At 37.1% G+C, this 24044-nt stretch overlaps 1 protein-coding gene across 1 annotated transcript in view; it reads left to right on the top strand.

Moving 5' to 3' along the window:
* Positions 1-14698, top strand: part of LOC150074937 (solute carrier family 35 member F6-like) — a 107536-nt gene extending 92838 nt beyond the window's left edge. Inside the window, exon 7 of the mRNA XM_090389387.1 lies at positions 14268-14698. Coding sequence (XP_090245513.1) covers positions 14268-14698 — 431 coding nt within the window. The remainder of the gene's footprint in view (positions 1-14267) is intronic.
* Positions 14699-24044: the final 9346 nt, after the last annotated feature.

Below are 24044 nucleotides of genomic sequence, written 5' to 3'. Positions count from 1 at the left end.
CAAGGAAATTGAATGCTATTGCCAACAGGTGGATGATCATAGCTTTGAATTTCTTTTCCAGTAGGTCCCAAATATGCTCAATTGGGTGGTGATAGGAGGACAGAATTTATTGTCATGTTTCTGAAACCAGTTAGCAACCTGATGGCCCTCGTTGGATTGTGTGTTGCCTCATGAAGGGGTGTACTTGGTCAGTAATGATAGAAAGGTAAGCATTACCATTGATTAATGGTTATCAGAGAATCCAGGGCATGTTACGAAAACAATCCTCATAAAACCACTGCCTTATGCTGCTTTCTCTAAATGCATGTACAACCATCAGCTTGATAGAGTTGGAAACAGGATTCATCAGACCAGTTGGTAGATTTTCATGTATAGTGAAGTTGGAGGAAAGAATGGTGCCTCCGTAGCCAGGTGGGCAGGAGCAGCAGTGCGTAGCACACGCTTCCTGATTAGACTGGGGTTAGAGCCCACGACCACCAAATATGGAGGATGCGGAAGGTCAGGGAATGACCACACCATATCCCCAACCTGGATAAAGGGTGAGGGTTGGCATCAGGAAGGGCATCCAGCTGTAAAATTTTCATGCCAAAACAGTAAAAACGCAGACCTCGTATATATAATGGGAAAAAAGGACAAAAAAAAAAAAAAAAAAAAAAAAAAAGTTAATTTGGGGGAATCCCCTGGTCAGCCAGCCATATGTAACCTTTTTGCGAGCTAGTCATGGAAGACGTGACGCCACAGAATGAGAGCACTTGTCCACGTTGGCTGTTGTCAAGATACTGGTACTTGTACCTCTTGTCCCCACAGTTCCATGTTTGAAATCGGAAAGTTTTCAGCACTGACCCATTCTTTCTTGCAGACACTCAAAAACTGATCACCATGTGTGTGAATTATAATCTCATATCAGCTGTTCCCCACTTTGAATCTTTACCAGCATCACAGACCAGTCCATTACTACACAAGGGGGTGCTGTGTAGGAATGGACTGGCCAAAGTTTGAGGTGGTGCTAGCATGGGGAATACACAGACTAACAGATTAACTAGAGCTTCAGGTAGAGGTGAAAGTGATTCTTGCACTGCTTCTATTGGAAAATGCAGCACCCTGGGTAACAAGGTGTCAGAGATTAAGTCCTGTTGTGGGTCATCAAGTAGGTCATCAAGTACATCACAAGTACATACGTGTGCTGTATTAGAGTAACTAAGAGTAAGAACAGGTGCATGTATACTAATGCTAGAAGCATTGTAAATAAATTTTGAATTTGAAATACTGATTAAATCATCAAATACAAACACTGTAGGGATATTGGAGACATGGTGTTACTTAGACATAAGTGATATTCAATTTGAATATGAGGAATGCAATGTATACAGGAAGGATAGACAGTACAGGAGGGTTATGCTCTTACTTAAGAAGCATATTAAATCTAAGGCAGTCAATGTGGGTGGCCAGTGCAATGTTGAGTCAGTTTGGTGTGACATAAGTACTGGGAAAATGAAAATGGGAGTAGGAATGTGCAATAGGCCAAATGACTGTGATGAGTATAACAAACAAATATACAGAAAAATAGTGAGCCATTAATCAATGTCTTATATTGGGGAATTTCAACTTTCCACATGCTGAGTGGAATTTTTGGGTTGGTTGGTCACTCACACACTTGCAAATCTTTTGTGGATTTATTGGATGACTAATCTAAAGCAGCATATATTAGAGAGGCAAAAAGAGGAGACTACTCTTTATCTGGTTAACAATTTTTCATGCATTAAAGATCTGCAGATAAAAGACCCACTGGGTGGAAATGAATGATCACAGTGTACTGAGGTGGATTTTACTTAGCATTAGTAGAGGCATATGATGCAAGAAAGCAAGCTTATGCAGCATCAGCCAAAAAAAAAAAAAAAAAAAAAAACACTTCCACTTTACCCCTCCATTCGTTCGAAATACCTGTCCAGCCGGGCCTTAAATTTATTTAGGCTATCAACTTCCACAACAAGGTATGGAAGTCTGTTCCACCAACCAACTACCCGCTGGCTAAAGGCAAATTTCCGCACATCTATCCTACATCTCTCTTTCCTCAATTTGAATTTATGCCCTCTCAGGTGATTATTCTGAGCAAGAGGAAGAATCCCATCAGCATTGAGCATGCTCAAACCATTCAAGTCTTTATATACCTCTATCATATCACCTCGCCGGTGCCTAGTCTCCGGACACTGTAATTTCCAAAACTTAATCCTTTCTTCGTCAGAGCAACCCTTTGTTCCATTCACTAATCTTGTTGCCCTTCTCTGTACTCGTTCCAGCAGCTCTGCATCCTTCTTGAAATGAGGCCTCCAGACCTGTATACAGTACTCAAGATGTGGCCTGACCATTGCCTTATACGAAGGAATAATTACCTCCTTATCCCTGCTAGAAAAATTCCTGTATATCATTAACAAGACACCATGAGTTACTCTTGCAGCCCATCTGCACTGCTCAGAGAACTTAATATCTGCCTGCACAATTATCCCCAGGTCCTTTTCATTCTCTACCACTGTCAGTGTAGTACCACAGAGTTGATACATTGCTCTGGAGTTGCTGTTTCCCATATGTAGTACTTTACATTTGTCAATGTTAAATTTCATTTGCCACCTCCCAGCCCATCTGCTCAAACTTTCCAGATCCTGTTGCAGCAGCAGCATAGCGTCAATAGTGTCCTTGACAACCCTGCCAACCTTTGTATTGTCTGCAGACTTGGACATTAAGCTTGATATACCGTCTTCATCTATTAGTTCTTGTATCCCCCCTCCAAGCTAGCAGTTTTCCGACCCACAACTACTTAAAGACATAACTACTGTAAAGGGAAAGGCTTTTGCTTTCATAAGGGTGTCTACAGTGGTCTCAGTTTTTTTATTGTATGCAGTGGGACCAACAGATTGTCACCAACATCAAATTCTAAATGGGAAGCATTCAAGGACATAATTATAGAAGCTACTAGGCTTTTCATACCAATGAAGAAATACTGTTCAAGGCTTAGACCTAAATGGATGTCAGATGAACTTGTGGCAGAGAATAAAATTGCGCCTGATGCATATAAATTATCAGGTGATGCAGAAGCTGATAGCAGTCTGTAATCAAGTCACAAAGGAGGTTAGGCAAGCTAAAGCAGATTATAAGAAGTCTCTGCCTAAGAATGCAAACAACAGCAATTTTAGAAGGAAGGGGTTGGATCATATTAGGCTACTTGATGCCAACTGTTGATAACTCTGCTCAGGTTGCTCACAAACTGAATAGATATTCACACAAGGAATTCTTTAGGGGAAAGGAATGCCATGAGTTTATTGAACTCTAACAGGGAGCTAAATGATTTTGTGATAACTGAAAGGAAAGTGGAAGAGAAATTGTTGAAGCTAAATATAAAAAAGTTGCTTGGGGCAGATGGGATTTATCCTGTTCTATTAAGGGAGGTAGCAAAGGAGGTAAGCAAACCCTTAGCCATAATTATGAGAGCACTCTTATATTTAGGAGAGGTCACTATGGACTGGATATGTTAAAATGTATTCCCAGTTCACAATGGGAGATCAAAAGGTGACACAAATAATTGCAGACCTGTTAGCTTAATGCCTGTTCCAGAGAAAATAATGGAGGCCCTGGTTAAAGATGCAGTAATTTGAAGTAATGCAGTAATTAATTACTGCATTACTTCAAAATTTAAGGTTAAAGAATCCATCTAGACAGGAAGGCAATTATATTGCAGTCACAGCATGGTTTTGTTAAGGGGGCAATCTTGTCTGGCCAATCTTACTGGATACAGTTATGCAGTAACAAAGGAACTGGAATGAAAACCAGATGTGGCATTTAAGGGCAAGTCACTGTTATAGATAAAAGGATGGTTGAGTGGGAGTGGACAGAGAATGGTTATCAAGAATGCTTTTTGTGGACTGCTGTTATTAGTGGAGTTCCCCAGTGTTCTTTGCTGGGCTCATTATTGTTCTCATTATTTATTAAGATGAAGATGATATTGATGAAGGTGTACAGGCTTAATGTCTAAGTTTGCAGATGATACAAAGGTTGGTAGGGTGGTTACTGACGGTAAGCTACTGCAACAAGATCTAGAAAAATTAGGCCAATGGGCTAAGAAGTGGCAGGTTAGCATTGAATAAATGCAAGGTACATACATATGGGTACATACAAGATACCATTAGCCTAATTTGCTCTCCAAACTGGAGTTTTTATGCAAATTTTGACTAACTTTAATTTTATTTAGCAGTGTTAAAATACCATTTTTTTTCCTCTATAGAAAAATACTAACTTTATAACACAACTCAAAATTATGGAGAATGCATAACATTTAGTCTTAGCCAAGAAGAATGAACCTAAGTTTAGTATTAACACCTCTTGCTCATCTTAATGAGCTAAGTTACCACCCCACCCACTGGGAGGCGGGTTCTACTATCTAACCTTATTCGCATCCTCCTTTTAAAAACACAATTAACAAAATTATTAAAGTAAGTGAACTTAATTCAATCTGTGAACATAGTCCAAAGATTACTTTGCTCCAGAAATCCAGTGGATCTCTCCAACTCCATTCTTAAATCGACATAATTGATACATTGGAGCATTATGCGTTCTGCACTTTCTTCACTTCCACATGTGCAGAATCCATCATCAGCAAGCCCTAACTCATGTAGTTGCTTGGCCAAGCCATACCCTGTTATCAAAAGAGCAGCATACATGCCAAACCGTTGCCAAGCATTCTTTCTGACATCTAGTATTCGTACATCCAGCAGAAACATAAAGGCTGCTCTTCCTTTATCTGAGTCTGCCCACGGTCTTTGCCATATCACAATCAATTCATTCAAGATTCTCCCCCTCTCCATCTTAATATCCAGTCTTGAATATATCCTGGTTTGATCTGGACAGGAAGTAATATTCAACACAGTGACTTATGTTTTTCCTAGTGCAATACAATAGAACCTTTAGTATAATCAGGAGGTCCGTAGGCAACTGTCAAGCAGTCACCTGCAGCTCCTCTATAGACACCATGACAGGCCCAGGTGGTGCATAGGAGAGCAAACCTCTGAGCCTGAAAGACCCATCTTTATCACAGAGTTGGTCATTCGATGCAGCCAAGCTATGGATGTATATGCAATAGTCGGGACAAAAAGGCAGTTATATAGCATATTCAATGACCTTCCCCTAATGCCCCAATCCACACAGTCATCCATACAACTCTTCTAAGTTTAGCATAAAGCCTTCAAACTTTATCTTTAAGATATCTTGCATGCTCCACAAAGCTCAATTTCTCCTCCACACAAACTCCCCAGATACCCGAGGGCAGTAATATATCGTAATGATACCTCCTGAGTCCATACTAGTGGACTTCTATTTAAACTCAGGCGATCTTTTAATAGCATCTGGATAGTTTTGGTACTAGAGATTTTTAGCTAATATTGATTGGCCTATTCCATTAAATCACTATGTACTTCAGTTGCACGCTCTTCCAAGTACGACATTGCATTGCCATGAACCAGTATCAATATATCATCTGCATACGTTATTATGTTAATTCCTAGGTAGTGCCGATTTAAAAATTCATCCAGGACAATGGTCCAGGCATAAGGTACAATCACCAAACCCTGTGGACATCCTTGAAATATCTCTCTGAACTTCAGTATGCTTAGTTCGTACAACTTTTCTTAAGCTAAAATACTGTTTAAAAACACTGTATAAATTATCTGAACATTTTATGGTTCTAATTCTCGACAGGATGCCTTCCCACGAGAGCATGTCGAAGGCACCTTGGAAATCAAACAAAACATACTGCCCCTCATACTCCTGCACATATCTAATCATCTGGTTATGGCATCCTCTGTAGAACACTCCTTCTTATAGCCATACTGGCCACCAGAGGACATGTTCTCGTGGCCATATATAATCATGTATTGACTGATACAGTCTCTCATAAAGTTTTCCATCACCAGTTCCAGGCAGAGCAATTGGATGATCTGATCTCAGCTCATCTGGTAATTTCTCCAGGCTTTTAATGATCAACCTCAAATCAGCCACTCTCCATGTCTGGGGAAAGACACCCCGCTTACAACAGTTAAGTGCTTGTACAAAAACATTTGGTCTTCTATAAAATGCTCTCTTCAAAACACTAACTTCAATTAAATCAAGGCCCGGTGAAAGGCCATTCTTAGCCCTTTCCAGAGCCTGGATTACTTCATTTATAGTGAATAATTCTTCACTATTATTTGCGGTGCCTCCATAGCCAGGTGGGCAGGAGTGGCAGTGCGTAGCACACGCTTCTTGATTAGACTGGGGTTCGAGCCCATGACCACCAAATACGGAAGATGCGGAAAGGTCAAAGAATGACCACCACACATCGCCAGAGCAATATGGCCTTAGTTGCTAATGCTCCTAAAAACAAAATAATTATTTGCGCAAGATCCAGAATTACAAGCTACCATTTAGAGTTGATGTTCTGTCAGTTCCTCTTCTATTCTTCGAAACAGTTCATCCAGGACCATGTTCACAGATTCATGCCAGTTCATAGTGGTCCTTGTTACGCTACCTACAATACAATTTGTGTCCCTTAGATAATATTTTTCTGTTACAAGTTTAAAAACAGACTATCAAGGGTCTCTTGATCCTTCCTCCTACACGTACACCGATGAGCCAAAACATTACGACCAGAAAGTTGTTATGCAAATTGGAGCAACTGCAGGCTAACTATGGCACTTGCGCTGGTCGGGACACAGTATAAAAAACACCTGATACTGAGCTGTGTTAATCAGTGTTACTCTTGTTCTTCAGATGGGAAAGTCAGCAGACTTAAGCGAGTTTGACAAAGGCTAAATTGTAATGGTCAGACAACTGGGCCAGAGCATATCCAAAATGCATGGCTGGTGGGTTGCTCATGGTCAGCCGTGGTTAGTACCTACCGAAAGTGGTCCAAGGAGGGAAACCCATGAACCACCAACAAGGTGTTGGATGACCATGGCTCATCGAGGTGAGCAAAGGCTCTCTGGATGGAATGTGCCAACAGGAGGGCGACTGTGGCGCAACTCACCGGTAATTGGAATGCTGGTGACGGCAGTAATGTGTCACAACACACAGTACATTGAATCCTACTAAAAATGGGGCTGTGTAGCCACAGGCTGCTCTCAGTGCCCATGCTAACCATGGTTCACCGGAGACAGTGCCTACAACAGGCATGCGAGCATTGATACTGGACCTTGAGTGATTGGAAGAAGGTTGTCTGGTCTGATGAATCGCGTTTCCTGTTGTGTCATGTGGATGGCCAGGTATGTGTGCGTTGTTCCACTTGATGGGACGAAAACAAGCCGGCGGTGTCATGCTTTGGGCAATGTTCTGCTGGGATACCCTGGGTCCAGTCATCCATGTGCCAGGCATTCTAACGTCTACCACCTACCTAAACATCATTGCTGACCAGGTCACCCTTTCATGGCAACGGTTCCCCTCTGGCGGTGCAGTCTTTCAGCAGGATAATGCGCCATGCCACACCACCGGATTGTTCGAGACTTGTTCATGGAACATGAGGAAGACTTCCAGGTATTGCCCTGGCCTCCAAATTCCCCAGACATCAATCCCATCGAGCATCTGTGGTTTGTGTTGGAACAGCAACTCTGATCTGTGGCGTCTCAACCACAGACCTTACAGGAGTTAAAGAATCTTTTTAGTTATGTGTTGGTACCAGATACACAAGACTCATTTAGAAATCTTGTAGCACCCATACCTCGCTGGGTATGAGCTGTTTTTGCTGCATGTGGAGGACCAACATCATATTAGGTAGATGATCAATAATGTTTTGGCTCATCTGTGTATTTATGCCAAAATTTCTTGGCTCTTCAGCAATAGCTCTTACCTTAAATTTTTATAAAGCTCAAAATATACAGTAGACATTTGCGTGAATCCAACACTCCTATACATCTGGAGTTTTCTCCTTACGTTACGAAGCTGTGCTCTCTTTAAATTCAAACACAGGCCTGTTTCTTACGTCATCTATCATGGTCACCAAGTCAAATCTGGCCCAGTTCATTGTGCTTATAGAAAATATTTCCAACTCTTTAATAACTCTCTCATATTGGCCAAACACCAAATCAAAAGAGATGCCATTATGATCATTCGTTGTCAAATGATCAAATACTTTCCAGTTCTGGACACTGTTTAAAATCGAGACTTACTTATAGTTGCATTAATATAGGACTGTCCATGTATCAAAGAATATGTGGGCAAGTGTCCCTGAATGTTCAACACTTCCAACCCTGAGGCAGCGAGAAAATCCTCGAGCAATTCACCTCTATCATCGGTTTCTCTCCATCCCACAGAGCGGAGTTGGAATTAGTATCCACAGCAAAGATTATACGGTGTGTCATCAAGGATTGAAAAATGTACTCCATATAATCTACATACGGTGCTATATCATTGGAGGGTTGACAATAAATTGATGCAAGGTCGACACTGCCAAAATCCTTTACTATTTCACAACAAATTGCACAATCATACGAGAGACTAGCAGCCCTAGTTACTACTAGTTCATGCTTTTTCACCACTATTGCAACTTTAGTATGTACTCCTTGCACAATTATTCTATAGCTACTAGGGTAACCTCTTATGGTTCTTGTAACATGGCAATGTAACATCTTTGCTTCTCCATCTCAGCATTCTGCTGACATGCAACATTCTTTGATCCTTGTGCATTCATTTGTAAAATCCTTAGACAACTAGCCACAATTAATCTTATTTTTATGCTGTTTTAATGCTTTCACATATTCGGGACAATTCCTCCCAACTGCAGTAAGTATTGTTATCTTGCAGCTGCAACATGTAGGGCTTTTACTCCTATTTGTACAATCCTTATAGATGTGTCCAACCTGTGCACAATGTCCACATATGGCATCTCTCTTTTACAGTACTTAGCCATGTGTCCATAGTTAAGACATTTGTAGCACTGTACTACAGAAAAGATTTCCTTATATTTATAAGCTTTCCAATCAACATATAATTGTTTGCTCCTTTTAAGAATCTTGAGGCACTTGACTCCACTACCTAATTTTACATTTCACTATCCTTAGATTTATTAATTGAAACCACCTGTACAGTGTCCTTAAAGCCTTGTTTTGACATACTGTGTTCCTTACAGTCCACACTTGATCAAGGAACTTGCCTATCTACAACCTTGTCCACATTGGCATTTATGGAACCTTTTATTAACTGCAAGTGATCTACTCTGCGATACAAAATGCACCCCCATATCATTTGGCTGGTAGGGAATTTCAGTGTGGATGGTATTCTTCACCACGTCTACGGCAAATCGTTTGTCTCCCATCAGAGACAAGCAGGTCGAATTTCTTCTCATCCGAGAAAATAACTTGCTTGGGGGTCCGTTTGACATGCTCCTTACTCCAAATTAATCGGGCCTTTTTCATTTTTTGTGTGAGAAGGAGGGGCGGCTTCTTAGGACGACAGGCTACAAGTCAATTTTTGAAGAGGCGTCTTTTGACTTTTACTGCTGGTAGTAAAAGTCAAAAGACATACAGGAGTGGTAGCAAGTGCTACCACTCCTGTACGTCTTTTCTTGTAACATGGCAATGTCACATCTTTGCTTCTCCATCTCAGCATTCTGCTGACATGCAACATTCTTTGATCCTTGTGCATTCATTTGTAAAATCCTTAGACAACTAGCCACAATTAATCTTATTTTTATGCTGTTGGAAGAACATACAGGAGTGGTAGCAAGTGCTACCACTCCTGTATGTTCTTCCCATTCTCTTTTCAGCTCAGATGAAGAAGCTTTATGGTTTGTAAGGCATAAGCGCTTCAAAATGCGGACCTGTTTTGGTGTAGAGATCGCTTGCTTCCGGTTCCTTTTTTCCTATCAGCAGAACCAGAATTGTTCAGCTTGGAAAGAAATCTACTCACTGTCGACTGATTACAAGACACTATAAGAAATATGATGGGAAGAACATCCTTCCTCACATAAAGCAACAATAGCACTCTTTCTTCGTGGTGTCAACTGCATGTAACTCGCCATCCTGACACAGTCAAGGAATGACTGCAACTCTTGCAGAGTGTGCTTATAATAATAAGTTTAAGTAACTTAAACTCAAATTACGTGGCACCCCTGGAACATTGTTGCGGCACCCTGGTTGAAAACCACTGTTTTAAGCAGTCCAAGGGATTTGGAGGCCTTTGCAGTAGTCTTATTTACATATTGGTTGAGTCCATGAATGTTTTGATCATACCTTTTTAATTTGGAGGATACATAGAATAATCAAGAATCCTGATGGTTGGCAAGGTATGATTATGAAAAAATTGGAAGGGGGGCAATCAAAAACTTAAACTCACTAGAGGAGATAAAAGTGAGAAATATTGATCAATCACAATTATAAGTTTGAATTAAAAGATTAAGGAGCATACTTTGCACAACTGCTCATATTAAAAATGCTGAAGCATCCTTTTAAAAATTAATAAAAAAAAAAAAAAAAAAAAATAGTCTCATTACAGATAGTTCCAAAATGTTTGGTCACTCTCAAAGTACCTAACACATAGATTTCCATTGGCTGGTGCAGTAAAAGCCTAAGGCTTTTACTGCACCAGCCAAAAAAAAAAAAAATTCTGAGTTACTGAGAGAGAGAGAGAGAGAGAGAGAGAGAGAGAGAGAGAGAGAGAGAACAAAAGTCAGAAATAGAAGGGAATCACCAAGGCAGAGAAGAATGATGATATCCAGGTTTAGGGCATTATACTTAAATCTACCTTTAATTCAGTCCTAGTTTTGCTAAAGCAAGTTTTTGGTGTTGCTCAGTAATACAATACTAAGCAGAGTATTATTCATTTCGACTTCTATATAATCTAATGTAATGTGTTAGTACCCCGCTCAATGATGAAGCAGACAAAAGGGATCTCAGTGTGAGACCCTATTTGCAGAAATAGGATCCTTTTTACATGGTTGCTTAGGTGCCTTCTTCCTCTCATAACTTGAACTACTTAAATTATAAATCTATTTGCTATGCACCAATAGTCAAACTTCAGCATAGCAAATAGACTTATAATTAAAGTCGTTCAAGTTATGTGAGGAAGAAGGCACCTAAGCAACCATGTAAAAAGGATCCAATTTCTGAAAATAGGGTCTTACACTGAGATCAATTTTGTCCACTTCATCATTGAGCAGGGTACTAACACATCTACATTAGATTATATAGAAGTGGAAATGAATAATGAAAGGTCATGAAGCATACAAGAAAACAAATAACAATATTAAGCTTATGCAAAATGAATATTGTTATTTGAATAATTTTTTTTTAACTATATGAGGAACACAGTCACTGAAAGTATATCTGAAGCTAACCTAAATGCTGGTTAAATTAACAAAAGAAATCATTGCCATATGAAGGTTACAAGAGCTGTGGTTTACAGTTCAAACCTTAGTACACTTAAGTAAAAACATCAGGAGACTGTCCAATGAAGAAGATGGTTATGGGACTACTAAAAGAAGGGCTTGAAGGTGAAAAAATAGCACTATTACATTTTCTGTGACAGTATAAGGCGTGGGAGGTCACCATTTATTACTCAGATGGAGAAGTCTGGGTTTTAATCCTGTGAGGTATTCTGAGATTTTTAGCCTTTGCACCAAGGAGTTCTCAAATAGTCAACTAAACTGCTGTTAATCACTGGCAAGTAACAGCTGTGGATTTTAGAAAAGCCAATATTTTATGATGATCCTAAAGTGGACAAGAGCTGGTTATGGAAGAAGAGTTTGAGCCAAGCTGAGCTTGTTGATTTTCATAATGCAGCCCTTACTTACTTCCATAGGTGGGATATCTCATCAGTAGCTTAAAAATTCTGCAGTATAAAAATTGTATGGCATCCAGTTTCATCGAGGAAGGGGCATAGTGGTTAGCACTAGTATTTGACTGCCTGTTCAGCAGAATTCTGGAAGACCTCTGAATATAGGATGGGGGAGGGAAGTGGCAGTGGGGGAAAGAAAGAGAGATTATTTTTTTTTATTCCAACTGAGCATTATAGACTAACTTTTAGATGTATTTTCAGCAACTGTGTTATTATTTATATAGATTCATTGATTTTCTTGTTCAGTATGTTTTGCATTGAGCTGCTAGTAACCATCCTTTCTTTTCTTGTCTTTTCTCTCAACTTTATTATATGTAATATGAACCTTGTAATCTGTTATCAAGTATGTTATCTGTATTGCACAGTCCAGTGATAGTTTGTATGACATTTGGTTCGGTTTTGTATAGCCTTTGGTGTATTAGCAGATCATCCCCGTGTAAATTTTTTTAACCTCGTTTTGCTGATAAAGTAAATGATAATATATATAAATAATCAAGGTACATTCAAAAAGTTCCCAGAAATATGTCATAAATCACAAAGCGAGATCAAAGGGAGAAGTGAGTAATTACAAACATGTTAGCTTGACTTCTGTGCCAGGGAAAATATAATCGAGTCAATGGTGATATAAGGTCATTTTAATGCAGGATATTGAAGAAGTAATGCAGGATCATCTCGAGAACAGTTTAATGGTAAACACAGCATGGATTTGTTAAGGGGAGATTCTGTCTGACAAAGCTGATTAGCTACTATGAGGTAGTCACAATGGAACTAGATTCAAAAAAATTCTAACATCAAATTCTTATATTTCAGCAGAATTTTTTGTTGTGGGTCCACATGAATATCTACTGCACAAATTTGAGCAATATGGCATTTGGACAAGTTACTGCCATGGATAAAGGGATGGTTTAGTGGCAGAAGACAGTGTTATTAGTCTATGAAGACTACTCTTTCATAGACTAATATTATTAGTGGAGTCCTTGGTATTCAGTGTTGGGCCTTTCTGTTTTCAGTATTTATTAATGATACTGATATAGGCTTAATATCTGTTTGCTGATGATACACAGGTAGATAGTGGTTATTAACAGTAATCGGGGTGTACTACTCCAACAAGAAACTGGATAAATTAGTCAGATGGGCTACGTAATTGGTAAATTGATAAATGCAAGGTAGAGTATTTGGCTAACATACCATTTGGGTGGTACCAAATATAAAGTGGTGGATAATGGAAAAGATCTAGAGGTAATTGTAGAGTTAAACAGTGAAGTTCTCTGAGCAGTACAAACATGAGGAGATCTGTGAGGAGACCTGGTTGAGGTTTTAAAGGGTTGAGTAAACCAAACTGCTGATGGCATCCTTATTCTTTCTCAGACAAACACACACACACACACATAAGAGAACACATTCAAATTGGAAAAGGATAATTTTCAAAAAAATTCTAACATCAAATTTCCACACAGCTATCCCACTGCACGATAGTTGTGTAAATTCACCTTTAATCAGAGAATTACTGAATGTTGGAATAAACTTGCACTTGGTATTGTAAAAGAGGATAATTTGGGCAAATTTTAAGAAGGGAATGGCAAGTGAAGTGAGTAAATTTAATTTTTATGGCTTATGCTATATAAGCTTGCTTCCTTGCATAATTTTGCCACTACTACACTAATAATAAATCTAGAACTAGAAGACTTAAAACATGCCACATCATATTTAGTAAGTAACGGCTGACGATTGCAGTCCATGTCTGACAGGATATGGCGATGCATTTATTTTCTGTTTTTTTCACATGGTATTGGCTAAGTTTTGGTGATTGAGTAGTGTACTAAAAATGTTAAATTTTGTATTCTGTTAAACTACTCACTGCCTCCGTGGGCAGGAGCAGCAGTGCATAGCGCACACACTTCTTGATTAGACCGGGGTTCGAGCCCATGACTACCAAATACGGAGGATGCGGAAAGGTCAGGGAATGACCACCGCATATCCTCGGAGCAATATGGCCTTAGTTGCTAATGCTCCTAAAAAAAAAAAAACAAACAAACTGTTAAACTACTCATTATCTGAGATGCTTGAATCTTATAGTAAAGATATGGTGAAACACAGCCAAGTGTATGGGTGCCTGAACAAAAAAAGAGTGATGTTGGAGGGTTTTTTATTTTAACCACAAAGGCATTATCCATTTTTGCATTCATCTTACTACAAAGCATCATTGAAAGGGATATGCAATCAGAAGAAAAATAGTAAAATGAGCTCAGGGGAACTGAATTTTGTTGGATGACAACTGACAGAGAATAATAGCATTAAAAATTCATCTTATTCACCCCTCTCCTCTTTTCTAATAGCAAAACAGTTTGAATGTAGTATGTATATATTAATTTATATTGTGAATATTTTGATTACTGATGGAACAAATTTGACTTTTACAGGAACAGTCGTCAGTATTGCTTTCTTCAACTTCGCAGGCATTAGTGTTACTAAAGAAATCAGTGCAACAACTCGAATGGTACTGGACAGTGTACGAACATTAGTTATCTGGATTTTTAGCCTTGCTGTTGGTTGGCAAATATTCAGCTGGATTCAGCTTCTTGGATTTTTCATATTAATAATTGGAATGTGTCTTTATAATGATATCATATTACGCCCCATTTTATTGGATAAAATAATCTTACGACTAAGAAGTACTCCTGCGAATTATGTTGTTGCTGAAGAAGGCAAAACTGGTGAAACTACTTATGTTACAGCTGAAAGCAGCAAAACAGATATTTCTAATGAAGAAAAAATAAAAACTATTTCTGAACTTCAAGAAAACAGTTCACCTTATGGATCTATAAATCAACATGAAGATGTAAAAGGATAATCATAAAAAAAAATGTAATAAGCTTTGCATTTGAAAATTTTATTTAAACTTTAGAAAATTTTCAAAAGCATTGTGTAAAAAAAAAAATGTAAAAAATGACTGTGATATTATTACATTTAGTTTTATTTTGTGAAAATATATCTTGCTCATGCAGAAGACAAATGAGACTTAATGTTTCTGAAAGTCAACATAGAAAACATTTTTTGTTTTATTTATTTTTGAAATTGCCCATTAAAAGTGTTTGAGGATACTACTTCAAAGTTGATTATTTAATATAACTTTATACACAAGTAATTACTTGGTAATGATTTTATAAACCTTATATGTATATTTTCTGTGTTAATATGCTCAAAACAAAGGAATCGTGCAACAATTTTTGCAAGGTATAGTTTTTTTTTCTCTCAAGTAATGATAGTTTGAGAGGCTCCACTAAAATATACAGTAAAGCAAATGTTCATATTTGTGGCTTCAACTATTTATATCAATCTCTCCCCTCCCCCCCAATATTGTTTTCATATTTGCATGGCAAATTTTAGAGTATTTACAGTTTGATCAAATGACAACCATGTTTGGGTTTGCTTCCAATGAATTCTCACATATCAGAAGGGGTGAATTTATTAAGGCAAGTTGCAAATTATTTATTTAAAAATAAATTCTTTTCATCAATGGTTTCTTTAGTTGGCTACTTCACTTCTTATTGCTTAAGTTAGACGAAAAACTCAGTTTTCTTCACTTGAGGCTGTAAACTAAAGGTTTATTTTTCATATACTGGCTATTTTAGTAACATGTAGGTGTACATCCCAAAACATGTCTCACAGTTATTTCAGTATTGTTGCTATTTAAATATTTATTAGCGGCAGCAATAAATCCATTTGAAGACTGTAAATCAAAAAATACTACTGTATTAAATTATTTTGTTTATTTTAAAATTAATTGCATTTTTGATAGAAAAATTGTATTTGCAGAATGTAAATGTGTGTGTATTTTTTTTTTTTTTTTTTTTTTGTATTTGTTGCATTTTCCTGGCTTGCAACCTCTGCAAACAGCTCTTATTGTAAAGCATAAAGAACACAGGACTGCAATGGTTTTATAGCAATTACTGCATATTGTTTCCAAAAAAAATTATTTAATTTTTTCACAAAATGACATGGTTATTTTTCATAAGTTTGTTACTAAGACTAAATTACATTTCATTGTGCTTTAAACATTGAAAACCACTGGTTATAGATTTTTATAAAACAACTGTGATGTAAGAGTGTTTTCAACAATCATTTCTGGTTTTCTTACTGTTCTCCTTCCCCACACCAGTGAAAAATTAGGGGATATGATTACTGTTCAGTGATACTCTTTTCCATGTGTGTGTATGGGACAGCAAGAGCATGAAGTAGACATTCAATATAGAAGCAATGAAGCACAGGAAACTGAGCTTGACAATGCAATTAAGTCTTGGATAAAGAAAGATGTTTCCAAGTATCTATGTGACAAATTCCTTGCTCTTTTAGAAGCAAGACTTTTGAAGAGAAGCATGGATTTATTTTAATGATGTCATTAACTCACTTTTAGGAAATAAAATTACTAACACTTTACTAAATCATATAAATTGCTACTAAAATACTGTTGTTAATAGTATGCTCCTTATATTCAGAGCTGGGTTGTAAGTTGTAATATGAGTTTGAAACTTCATTTCTTATACTTGCATTTGTTCTATTTTGCAAAAATCCCTGTTTTTTTTTTTTCCCTCCCTCAAGGAAATGAAGAGTGATCAGGGAAGGTGGAACATCTGTATGGTGGCTGATTACTGTTCATTGTTACAACAGGGGGGGGGGGTTCCAGAAATAATACATAAAATAAGGAATAAACATAATTTCAGAATAAAAGATGTAGATTTCACAAAAAGTCAAGAAAAATGACAATAATATTCCATTTAACATTGATATCCTTGAGATTTTTTGTATTTATTTTAACAAGCAAAATAATTATGTATTATGATACAAAATGTTCATTGTGTTAAAAATATAATTGATTGTGTAAATCCTAACTGTAAAAATGAATTATGTCCATATGATAAAATAATAACTTTCTTCTTTCAGCTAGTGGTTGCTGGATATTTATTAAAAACTTAGGGTTCCACTTAGAAAATTGATTTTATACTATATGTACTTAAAAGGCACAGCAATTAAGACTTTCTTGTGTTTACAAGGATCTCATGTTCTGTTTTTCATTGCATTAATTTCAAATTTTAGAAATCATGATAAGAATGGTTTTCATAGGCCAGGCATGAAGTAGTAGACCAAACTTATTGGTAACTCTCTAAAAGACATCTGGATCAGCTAGTGTATATAATCTTGCTACCTATGTTCAACCAGCCAATAACTAAAGGGAGTCCAACTTAATTTGTATGTGGGAGGTGCTGTTGAGACCATGTTATGTCAAGGAGCTGGGCATATTTTTGTTTGGGTGTGTGCCATATCCAAAAATTTTCTTAATATATACAATATGTTCTACTTTTACTTTATCTACTGAATGCATTGTGAATTGTCAAACTAACAGAATAAACTTAATTGCAAAAAGATGTGAACCTCCCAAAAACTAATTTATTTCACAAATGTGTGGTCTCTGTTCAAATCACAGTGTTCCATTTTTCACCTACACAAGTCCTACTCTATTTTCTGACAATATCAATTATCAGTTACCTTAACCACTAATCACCTCAGTTGCCCTAATTATTTACTCTGTGATTGCTTTCACTTCAAAGATGATATTTGTGAATATGTCTAATCTGATATTCATTGCCATAGACTTCATCTGAAATCTGCTCTGGCTTAAAATCCTCTTACCATTCTATCAAATTCAGCTGTTTACATTGTTCACCCACCTCTACTTTCTACAGGCTAACTTTCCTAACAATTATGCTAGGCAATTTTAATGTTCACAACCAGCTGCTTCAGTTTTCTGGTTATGTGTACCCAGCTAGTTGAGATGCAGAGGCTTTGCAATTACCTACTAGAATGCCAAACAAACCTAACCACACACCCACCCCCTATATTCTCAATCTATTTCTCACAAAACTCTTCAAAGTGCATGATTGAGGTGAGTAGTCCTTTAGGCATCTCAGATCATAACTTGGTGATTGTCTCTTGTTCACTGAAGCCTGTCTCAAGTCGTTTTGAATTATAAGAATGAAAAATGGGATCTGCATGATTTCTCTTTACCTTGGTTGGATTATTGTTTTCAATCTTCAGGTTCGAATATTTGTTCAGATTGTGTGAGTGAAATTACTCTTACAGAGATGAAAACAACTATAACAGATTCTACATTAAAACCTCATCCTTTATCTAATAAACCTTGGTGTTCCAATAAAACCTGTATTCAAGTCTCCAGCTTCATTTTCTGCCCATACTAAAGCTTTCAACAATTGTAAAAACAATTATTAATCAATCCAAACTCAATTTTGAACAGGCAAAGAGTAAAAATATTGGTCAAAACTTCTGTCCATCTATATTCCCATCTCTGTTATATACTGATGGTTCTATTGCATTCTCAGCTAAAGATACAACTTACTAGCATTCTACTTTTCTACTAACCTTTTGTATCAGTGATCCCTGTAAACCACCTTTTACCATACCTGGTACACTCCACTTAGTGTCTGTTGCAGTCTTCCGACAGAAGAATGTTAGAAGGGTTCTAATTACAGACAATCTTGATGCCAAAAAAAAAAAAAAAAATCCAGGAATTTTAAAAAATGGCACTAGAGAGAATTCTATCTCTTAGCCCCCCCCCAACCCTTCCAATGGCATTTCTCCACTTGTTCTGAAAACCTGCACTTCTGTTCTGTGTTGCCGTTTTATACTTCCTTATTGAAATTTTCTCGTATCCAATCAGTTCCTAAAAAAAAGTAACAAATCTTTCCCTTCTAGTTATCATTCCACTCTTATCTGTACTTTTTTCTAACGTAATGGAGAAATTCAACTACCAACTGTTAAACTACCTCCTCAATGATCAATAAGGATTCTGTCAGTGTCCCACTGGTGATATACTGACTTGTATTACAAATCTCTGAACAAATTTGATAGAAAAGTTTGGTGATAACTCAAGCAGTTGGTCTTGACATTTCTAAGGATTTTGATTGTGTCTGGCATAAGGCCTTCTAAACAAGTTCCCAACTTATGGACTGTTGCTGTTTTTTTGCAATACGTGTCCAGTTTGACCACTCATTTGCTGGTGATGGTAGATAGCTTTGTGTTATAACTTTTCCAATAACACCAGCATTCCCCAGGTTTCATTTCTTTCTCCTACTCTTTTCCCCTTGTACATTAATGGCCTTCCACTGACTGGAAATCCTATCCATACTTTTGCTGATGACAGCAGTCCACCTTCCATTTTGAGAAACTTTGGCCTGCACAAACAGTTTGAACTTCTCGAATGTCCACCACTAATTCCTTAAATGCCAATCTCCAGGTAATTCTCAAATGGGATGAACAAAGCTTAGTTAACTTAAATCCTTCTTAAACATAGTCCTGTCTTATTTCCTGAAAAAAGTCTATTGCCCTATGCTTAGATTTCTAAACAAGCTGATATATCTCTGTTAGGGATTATCCTAAAATTCTCTTTCTCTCAACATAAGCAACACAAATATAGCTTCCATTGCATACAAAAAAAAAAAAAGCATAGGAGTGTTTGTTCCACCTTTGGAGTGGTGTCTCAAGTCTTTTATGTATTTGTACTGAGTAGTGCACAAAGGCATTTTTTACCAAGTAGTCAACTTCAAGCAAAGGTTGTTCCTTCAGGGCACCCACCAATCCCACTTCAGTGGGTGGGTCAGCACCATAAGTGAAAATTAGACAATTCAGAGGTAAAACATCAGAGATGCAAAATGTTGTGTGAATTAGACAATGTAATTCATGACTTTTAAGGCCTCTTTAAAATCTCATAGTTGGTGATTTCAAAGGCTGTAAACTGCGTTGTCTAATTTGTACACCTTTTGGCATCTACCCTTCACTCAAGGTACCTACCCACCCACTGAAGAACAACTATTCCTGATTATTAGGTGGTGGTCTTCTACTGAGAATATGCAATAATAAGTTATCTATTTTGAAGGCATTACTTATTCAAAGGCAAAAGGCTAGGTGGGTCAGATTTCACAGTACTGATGCTGTTTTTCAAACTTGTGTTAAAGTGAAAGTTTACTGTGTATTAAAATCATGGTTTAGCACACTAATTAAATTCCCGCAATCAGAGGCTTTAAAGCTGTAAACGTATGTCATATTTTGTTTACCAATAACTAGATAATATACAGTATGTTTAAGCAGAGTTTCTTTAGTTTCTCTCTTGATGCACATAGTTTTTCAGTTACTATGGATTCAAAGCAAACTTCTTTTGTTTTTCCTTTCTTCAATCCACTGGACACTGCTGTATTAAATTATTACCTTTCACTTTATCTCACTGAAATTTAATGCATAACATAATCATGGCTAGTAGATACAGTTTTCATCAACTCACTAAAACAAATGCTTGTTCGAAAGTCTCCTGAATTTGATCTACAGTTTCCAACAAAAGTTGCAATATTTGGCTTTCCTCGTCAGACAGTTGACCAGACATTGGCAATGACATAAGATGACTGGATGCTTCACAAACCACTGACACTAAAAAAAAAGTTTTTAAAATATAGTTAATTTAGCATTATATGTATATAGAAGTGGGGGATTATATTTTTATTATCTATTATTCTAGGCACCCAACAATGTGATGTGTAAAACAGCAGACTACAACTGGACTCTGTAATAAGTGCTTGGAATTTTATCATATGAATTTTTCCTCTATCACATTCTTTGTTCTACACTGCTCAACAAAAATAATAGAACATGTAGAAAATGTGGTGTAACTCACCAAACTTTCAATGAAGTGGGACAAAATTTGGTATGGTTGTGTACCATAGAATAATGTTGAATTGAGGAGATAGCGAGAAACTTCAGACAGGTATAAGGGACACTTATAATTGTATAGGAATTACCAAAAAAAAAAAGTCTCATTATAGATGTCGGTACAAGATGCTCAAAAAATAGTCGTATGACATCAGTACATTATATGATTTCTTCCAATATGTACACCTTTTGGCATCACAAACAAAGATTTCCAACACAAAGATGTGTGGGATGCCCTCGGGCATCCCACACATCTGTGATTGGATTTAAGTCTGGTGATCATGCTGGCTACAGCAGTCGTTGGATATTTTCAGTTTCAAGATATTTCTCAACCACTTGCTCTATGTGCAGTAGCATGTATGAAAAGAAAATGTGAACCCAACCGCATCCCTAAAAAGTTACACGTAGGGTTAGAGGATCTGTTCTCAGTACTTCTGCACAGTTACGGTACTCCGATCAAAAACACAAAGAGAGGCATGGCTGGTGATCATTATTCCACCCCACACGAAACCACCGCCTCCATCATATGTGTCACTTTCTCTGATGTTGGAGGGATGGTACTGTATTATATGTATATATGGTACCTTGTCTCCAAATAAAATAACATCTCAAGTCTGTTTGTAGTCTAAAACAGGACTCGTCAGAGAACAGAACTGCATCCTCCCATTTGTCAGGATTCCAAGTCACATGTTCTGCAGTGGGTTGGGTTTAATGGGATACAAACCACTGGCTTCCTTGCATACAGTCCACTTGAATTGAGCCTTCTTAACATGTCTGGTTGGAAATGTTTTTACCTGTGGCTGCAACAACCTCAAGAGACAGTCAACAACAGGACATTGTAGGGCTCCATCTTGCGGTTAGAGCCAGATAGTAGTTTAATCTGGTTGATGGGAATGAAGTTGCAACCTGTGTCTTTATAGGCATGAATAATGTGCAGCTTTGTAAGGTTGTAGATAGATTTCTATTGGATACTTGGAATTTGCATGCCAGGATGCCTATTGTATCAATATTCACCTTCAGTGACACTGTTCACAATAAAATATTAATGAAAAACATTTTTTGTTAAGAAGTGTAATACTACTATAAAATAGGTTATAAAACACAGATTTATATCCGGTGAACTTATATGCCATAAACCATTGCATTTATGCTCTTGCAAAATGCTAAACTGTAGTGAAACACAACATGAGAGTTGTACCAGCTTGCATAATATACTTTCAGAATTTAATCAGCTTTGTGTGAAGAAGCATTTGCTTAAGAACAAATATTTTTCTCTATGATATAAAGTCAAAACCCAAGGCATTTAAGAACTTGTCAATGCAATTCCAAGCAACTGACAATGCAGAGGTTCATTACTAAACATATATGTTCACTGTTAGACAAGCTGAGACTATGCATAACATGTACAGAATGCCTTCTGGAAGCTTCATCTCCTATGAAGTCCATTAATGTATATAGAGCAAGCATGCTTCTTGTAGTATGCTGCTACAACTACATTATATCCAGATTACCTAAGTATGAATTTATAATTAGTTAAAACTTTCCAAAAAGACAGTAACAGATTAATAAAATCATAATATAAAGTACAGCCACTCCCCGACTTACATAAGGGTTGCATTCCTCGGAACTCTGTGTCGGAATTTCCCTAAATGCTTATGCAGCACTTGCAACTATGCACACTGAACAAAAATTTCAAAATTATAAAATTACAAAAAAAAAAAAAAAAACAAGGGAGGGGACAGGCATAACATCAGAAAATTCTACCTTTTGAGCATCATTGCCAGAATTAACTCTTCAGCTGATAGGTGTGCTGCTGTGGAAGTTGAGGGCTGTGGCGATTTAGAAGGGTTTTTTTTTTTTTTTTTTTCAACACATCACAAAATTTCTCTACGGCAGAAGAATCGGCACTGGCGACTTCACTACACTTGACACTGGTGATTTCACTGCACACTTTAATGTTCTGGAAACCAGTGCAATGCTTGAACCAATTAAACCACCAGTTGCTTGCCATGAACTTGGCTTGGGATTTGCCGTACTTATCCTTAATATCTTCATAAATACTTGTTGCGTTTGGTTGAATAGCCATTAGACTCGGGGGCACTCTGTTTTGTGATCACTGTTGATCTTAAATGTGTTGATCCTTTAACATGTTCTTTTATACACTCACTGTCCTTTAAAATAGCATTCACTGTTGAAGCAGTGAGATCCAATTCCTGTACAACAAATGACAAGCTTTGTCCTGCTTTGTACTTCTTAATCATCTTCATTTTTAAATCAATTTTGTTTTGTTTCCTAGCACTGCCACCACTTTCCATTGGTCCCTTTCCCTTCACCATTGTAATAATTAAATAGGAATGAAGAGAAGATTCTGAAAATTTGTTTTCTATATGATTGAAGATATCAGTGAAGGGGAACTCATTTCACCATAATACTGTAACGTAAAAACCCACACAATTTCAGTTATCAGTATTTTCGCAAATGCAATAAGATCAAGTTTACTACTCGTTCATAATAGATTGTGCTAACGGAAAAGCGCAATAAACCAGAAAGTGCAAATTGTTTTTGTTGTTTTATAGCAGTGACCTCCAGAAATGTGTTTTAGAAAAATATCACAAAGGCATTCAAAATTGATTCTTATAATGGAACATATGATAATGATGAAAGTGTAGTGCAATTTCCATTATAAAAATGACCTTTTAGAGGGATAAATAGCTTAGTTATATAATGAAAATTTCAACTTCCGAGGTCTTGGAATGAATTACCAAAAAAAAAACACAATGTGCTGTTGGGTTCACATTACGATTTTTTCACAATACCTCCAATTTTCCTACGTGATGCAAAATACGTTTCCATGATTTTTTTAAGTTTGTACCGGCTGGCAAAAACTTGCATAAGCTGGGGAGTGCCGGTACTAATTATGTGGTTGAGAGAGGTTTTGAAATACAGTTAACCCATTTAAAATAAAAACAGAGTTGATGAAAACTTTGTTATATCTGTAAGTTCTTTATAAAAGTAACTTCACCAAAACTGATGAAATTCAAGCAGCACAATGTGAAAAAATAGGATAATAAAATGTAAGCAAAGAGTTAGAAAAAAAAATCTTTTTTTAAAAATCATTCTTGGCATACATGTCTCCTGACATCAAAAGATACTTCATTTCCAAGTGCAAGAAAGTGTGTGAGAGATTAGAAATGACCAGCTAACCAAATATAGTAGCATAAATACTTTGACACAATCCTATGAATTCACTGGTCTTTTAAACATCATTCCTCAGTTATGAACCTGTCCAGATTCAGGGATCACCGGCCAGGTGGCTGGTAGTATGAGTTGGTAGTAAATTGTGCTCCCTAAAGTGATTTAAATTTAGTGATTAATCTAGTTTGTTATCTGATCTGATGGATATCATTGTGTAGTGGATGCCAAAA

Source organism: Mastigoproctus giganteus, unplaced genomic scaffold (genome assembly GCF_048544385.1).
Source record: "Mastigoproctus giganteus isolate SK-2022 unplaced genomic scaffold, ASM4854438v1 scaffold_15, whole genome shotgun sequence".
NCBI lineage: Eukaryota > Metazoa > Arthropoda > Arachnida > Uropygi > Thelyphonidae > Mastigoproctus > Mastigoproctus giganteus.
Note: the sequence above shows the minus strand (reverse complement) of the source record. Positions and strands in the feature narration are given on the sequence as shown.